Genomic DNA, 6,019 nt, shown 5'->3' on the forward strand with positions numbered 1-6,019 from the left:
TGCGTACCCTCCTATCCTTTTTGTCCTGGGCAATCTGGGACCTGACACACTTATCATCCTAGCCATTTGTCCCCCAAGACAAAGCTTTTCATAAGCATCAAAAAGCTTGCTGAGCATACTGCAGGTGTCAGAACATGAGAACTGGCTGTTTATCTTGTGTTCTGGCAACTCCTATCACTTTACCACCAAGCAGCAGAATAACGTGGGCCTTTACTTCTTTTCACAGTGCCAGTAACTCTGCATTCCACAAAGATGACCTAAAATGACTGGCCAAAGAGTGAAAGGCAGGGGGAGAAGCAAACTGAATACTGAAGTGTATGTAAACTGTCATACAAAATGTAAGTCTCACTGCCTTGACTCTGAAATCCATATCAGCACAGTATCTTTGTTGGGCTCACTCAAAGGTCCCAAGAGTGCAAGCTTTCAAGATCTCCATATTTCCTCACCAGAGTCTGCCTGATACCAGATATCATGGCCTCAACATCTAGTCTGCTTTTCTCCCATCTTACACCCTCAAACTTTTTTGTTTGAAGAACAGATCTCAGATCTTCACAGCTTGCACATTTTTGCTACTTATGAACTGGACTAGAAAACTGGTCCACAGGTGGCAAGTTCAGTTCAGAGCTAATGTGTTAACCTTGAACAAACCAGTAAACATTCAGAGGCTGTATTTGTAAAGTCGAAAGTAGCCCATCGACTTTACAAATATTTTCACTGAGTATTTCTGTCCAGTGGCTAAAGCATGTAATTCTGGAAACAATATGTTCTGTCTTACTCATTCATTGTTTTTATCCATTAGTTACAAATAAAATTAATAGCTTGTTCCCATTAAACTTTCATCATCCCTATATGATAAGCTGCAGGGACTGAAAAGCATCACCACTGAAGTAGATTATCTCACTTGGGTTGAGTGCCAGGAGCAGAGAGAAAAGCTGAAAGAAAAGGAAAATTTAGACTGCTCCTCACAGGCAGTATTTGACATCACTGCTGTGGGAATGAATTCCCAAGGTTGTAGGAATAAATACTATTTGCTACAAAGGCATCATCTCTCATCTAGTGCACCAAGATAAAATAGTCAACTAAGACTGTGAAATTAGATTTTATGCCAGATAGCCAAAGAGCATCAAAACTATACGCCTTACATTTCAGCAAATCTGACAGTTGAACACAATCTCAATACAAAAAGCCTTAAATGACATATAGACCAAATTAGTCATGATTTGATAAGCATGAGTTTTTCCATAATGAACTGAAAGTGAGTTAGTCTGGGTTCTTCTTCCACCAACAAACTCCTGTACGGGGTTCATACCTTACAATGCAAGCCCTGAGGCAGAGCATCTCTGGGTTGCTTAACTTACTGAGTTCAGAAATCGTGCTACCACGATAACTCATATTCAAGCGTTGAATCATGGGGAATTTGTTGTGCTGTCTGAAGAGAAAGAGTAGAGACATCTCTTCTCTCGCACACAAACACACACCCCAGCACTGTAATTTCATATCCACCTTTCCTAGATTTTTGTTTTAAATGTACACATTCCATCACTGTATGAAAGTTGGTTTGAAACAATTATCCAGCCTGGCTTCCCTCCCCAAAAGCTGCAAACTACTGTAAGACTAGCCATCTATTCAGACACCATTATTATTACGTAGCAGCAGTCCTGCACACACACCCCACATCTGAGGCAGCCAGAGTGGTGCAGTGGCTAGACTGTTGGGCTTTGATGTGGGAAATCCCTGTTGGAGTACTCATTCAGCCATGAAGGTCGCTTGGTGGCCTTGAGCAAATCACCAGTGCTCAGTTTAACAGAACTGCTACAATGAGGCAAAAACATCACTGCGAATGCCTTGTTCTCTTGCTCTGCTTTCAAATGCAGCAGATAAACAAATCCATTAAACAGGAATGGAATATTGCAGTTTAAGTCATGGTTGAACAGCATGCTGCCCAGGAGCAAAGTAAGGCAGGATCTTACCTCAGTATTTTATCTGATGGCCATTTTTCACATAAGCCATCATTTTAAAAAACTGCACAAGTCACAGAGAAGTTTGCAGGGTGTGCAAGAATATTTGTCAGCTGCCGCATTCTGATAATTTAATGCATCTGAGAATATTGATCATTACTCAAAATGCCTGGATGCTCTCTAAGAAATGTGCTTCTTGTGTGACCATCAAATAGCTTGATGGAAGCACCATCAAGATGCGAAGAATGCCAACAGAGTTCTGAAGGCATATAACCACCCCCTTCCACTCCTTAAACCAGCCTTTTCTATCCTGGTCTCCTCCAGATGTTTTGACTGGAAGGCTCTGTGTCCCTGACCTACTGGCCATATTGGCTGGAGGGGGTGAAAGCTGAAGTCCAAAACATTTGGAAGGTACCACCTGGGAACCACACATAAGGCACACACTACTTTTCAAGGGAAGTGGCATAAAGATACGAAAAGCTCTGCACATACTGTGCACTGTGATTCGCCTCCCCTTCCTCACTCAGATGCCTGTGCTGCATGTTTAAAGATGTGCATCTTCCACTCAAATGTTACAGCACTCACTAGGAGGCTGGGTAGAAGTGAGAGAATAACAATGGACAGATTGGATAGCAGGATGTGGCAGGGTTAAAAAAAAAGCTTACAAACTGTGTTAATCTGATCAATGTTGCATCCAATTAAGTGGGCTACAATCCACAAAAGCTTATGCTGGAATAAGTTTGCTACTCCACCAAGATGCCACCAACCTTAGGGAAGGGCCATGGCTCATTAAGAGAGCACATTAAGAGAGCTTTGCATGCAGAAGGTTGCTAGTTCCTACTAGCATCTTGTAAGAAATTAAGAAGAGTCCTGAAGGATCAGCCCAGTGGTCCAGCCAACTCAACGTTCTGCTCACAGAGTGGTAAACCAGCTGCCTACAGGATCACTCAAGCAGGTTATGAATGCAACAGCTCCCTTCTGCCCAAGTTCCCCAGCAAACTGGTGAACACTGGAACACTGTCTCTGATCCTAGAGGCAGCATACAGCCATCAGAACTAGAGGCCATTGATAGTCTTTCCTTCCATGAATTTGGCCAGTCCTTTTAAAGCCTTCCAAATTGTTAGCCATGACTACATCCCATGGAATTGAATACCATAGTTTAACCAAGTGCCATACTTCCTTTTAGCTGTCCTGAATCTCCCACCAAACAGCTTTACAAGATGACCCAGATTCTACTCTTACGGGACAGAGAAAAGAAATTCTTCTATTCACTTTCTCTAAAGGTAAAGGTTTCCCCTTGACATTAAGTCCAGTCATGTCTGACTCCAGGGGGCAATGCTCATCTCAGTTTCCTAGCAGAGGGAGCCAGCGTTTGTCCAGACAGTCTCCATGGGCATGTGGCCGGCATGACTAAACACCAAAGTGCATGGAACGCTGTTTACCTTCCCACCGAAGTGGTACCTTTTAATCTACTTGCATCTGCATGCTTTCAAACTGCAAGGTTGGCAGGAGCTGGGACAGAGCAACAGGAACTCACTCTGTTGTACAAATTCGAACTGGCGACCTTTCGCTCAACCAGCCCAGCAGCACAGCAGTTTAAACCACTGCACCACCTGTATCCCTTTGACTTTCTCTACAGCATAAATAATTTTGTGCACCTCTTCTATGTCTCCCTGTATTTGCCTTTTTATTTAGCTAAACAATTTTGTCTGTGTGACCTTGCTTCATAAAGGAGTCACTCATTTTAGCTGCCCTCCCTGAAACCCTGGAGAGCCACTGTCAGTGTCGACAATTCTGGGCTGGATGGGCTAATGGTCTGACACAGCTTGAGGCAGCTTCCCACATTCCTGCACTCTCCTGTTATTTGCTTGCTTGTTTTAAAGTGTGGCTTACTTTTTGCTAAGTTCAGTTAGTGAATATGCAAGGCCGCCTGCAGCAAAAGGCATGAAAGCCGCCCGTGGAAACTATCCCACAGCACCTGTGTATTATTCTGCAGAAGCTGGGCTGCAATCCTATACACACTTTTCTGGGAGGCAGTCCAACTGAACTGGGTGGGTCTCCCTTCAGGGACACATGCAGAACAGGAGGCTGTAGGGCAAAAATGCACTTTTGTGAACCTTGCAGACAGCTCTGGCTATTGGATGGTACAGAAATGAGCATAATAATAATAATAATAATAATAATAATAATAATAATAATAATAATAATGATGCAATAATTTCTGGTTGCCAGCCTCTGAGCACAGTGTACTTTACTTCTGGGTAAGCATGCAGAGGATCAGGTATGTAAGGCAGTGACTTGGGACCCCGATGCTTCAGTCCCAGGGGCTATTCCTTCACTTCGCCTCAGTCTCTCCCCGCTGATAAAGAAGAGGGTGAATGGCTTCTGATTGTAAGGTCAGACCTGCCAGGGCAAGTGCCCTGGACGTCAGATCAGCGGGTGTCGGATTGCTTGCTGGCCTGAGCTCACTCTTACCAAAGCGTGCCCAGTTGTTTGGCTTTCTGGCTTGCAAAGTGGAAAGTTTTCTTTCCCCAGCGGGTACTGCGGGACTGGATTATTATTTTGACAGCTGCTGGGGAACCCCCAACACCCCCTCCCTAACTCCCGTCTGCTTTCCAACTTCCTCCAAAATCACTCTTTAAAACATAGTACGGACTGGGGGGAGCGGGAGGGAGGGACTGCTGGGCGACTGGGGGAGGCTGGCAGGAACGAGGGAACTTTGTTTTTTTTTTCGCGCGTCGCAACCCTGTGGTGAATACAAGAGTACAACTAGAGATGGGATGATGGAGGGAGGGAAATGGAGGAAAACATGGAGAAGTTGAACAAGACAAAGGGGATTAAATTACATTACAGAGACACGCATATTCAGGTCGCCCACTTACACGCCGCCAGGCTTTTCTATCACTAAGAAAATCCAAAATGAGAGGTCCTGGGGCGCAGACATCCCTGAAACGGACGCCTACTCATCTGCCAGCCCCTTGTGTTCTATCCCGAGCGTGGCGAGCCTCCCGCTCGCCCGGGCGGGCGGACCAAGACATTCTGCACGCGCTCAGGAGCACTCGCTTCCCTGGCCTGCCCTCCCCCAGCGCCCGAGTCCTGTCCACCAGGCGTCCAGGGAGAGAGGCCGCGCGACGTACCTTTTGATCCACGATGGAGCAAGCCATTTCCCGGACGTGGGCCAGACTGAAGTCCCCCGAGGAGTCTTGCAGCAAGAGCACCGGCTCTCGGCTGAGGCCAATCTGAAGGTGGAAGGAGATGCCGCCGCCGCCGCCCGGCGGAGAGGGGCTGGGCGGCCGGATGACCGGCGGGGCGCTCATCGACAACTTCCCGCGGCACGAGTGGGGCAGACGGAGGGAGAAAGAGGGAGAGAGAGAGCGGCAGAGTCAGGAGGAGTTTGCGCTGCAGCCACTGCGCCCCCTGCCCGGGCCGGCAAAGTTGGTTTCCGCGCAGTCCGCACTCCTGGGCTGCCCCGGGAGGCGGTGGGCAGAAGCGAGAGGGCGCCGAGGACGGCGCGGGCAGCGGAGGCCGGGCGTGGAGGGATGGGCTGCCGCTGCGGCCGCTCCCTGTGCGGGCTGGAGGCGGCGGCGGCCACTGGGCGGTCAAGCGCGCTCTGAGATCGAAAGAGGAAGGGCGGGAAAGGAGCCGCAGGCGCCAGAGCCACCACCCGGCGGCCTCGAGAGCGGCAGCTCCGCCGGCGCCCAAGTGGCGGGGCAGTGGCCCAGCTGCGCCGGGGCGGCGGCCCGGCCACCCAGCCGGGCCCCTGCCAGGTAGCCCGGGGCTTGCTCGCCCACGGGTGGCGTGGTGCGGCGCGCCCCTCCCCGGCTGCCTCCGCTTTGCTCCGCACACTAAGTGCAGAGAGGCGTAGGAAAGGCTGGGAGCCGCAGCGGGTCGCCTCCTGGGAAGCCGCTGCACTCAGGGCTGAATGCAGCCCTGACCTAATTGCATGGCATGTCCGGCGGCCCCGGAGCCTTTGTTTTTCCTGGCTGGGCCAGCTTCTGCGTGCAGGTGGAGTTTTGCCCAGGCAAGAAGGCACAGCCGCAGAGGAAACTTCACCTGCTGTG

General features: G+C 49.2%; 1 protein-coding gene across 2 annotated transcripts in view; it reads right to left on the reverse strand.

Moving 5' to 3' along the window:
• Positions 1-5,532, reverse strand: part of PRKD1 (protein kinase D1) — a 123,909-nt gene extending 118,377 nt beyond the window's left edge. For both annotated transcript variants that reach the window (XM_044436824.1, XM_044436825.1), the window contains exon 1: positions 5,096-5,532. In XM_044436824.1, the coding sequence (XP_044292759.1) occupies positions 5,096-5,275 (180 nt within the window). In that variant the 5' untranslated portion in view covers positions 5,276-5,532. The remainder of the gene's footprint in view (positions 1-5,095) is intronic.
• Positions 5,533-6,019: the final 487 nt, after the last annotated feature.

The sequence above is a fragment of the Varanus komodoensis genome, unplaced genomic scaffold (genome assembly GCF_004798865.1).
Source record: "Varanus komodoensis strain SLA01 unplaced genomic scaffold, ASM479886v1 scaffold3, whole genome shotgun sequence".
Lineage (NCBI taxonomy): Eukaryota > Metazoa > Chordata > Lepidosauria > Squamata > Varanidae > Varanus > Varanus komodoensis.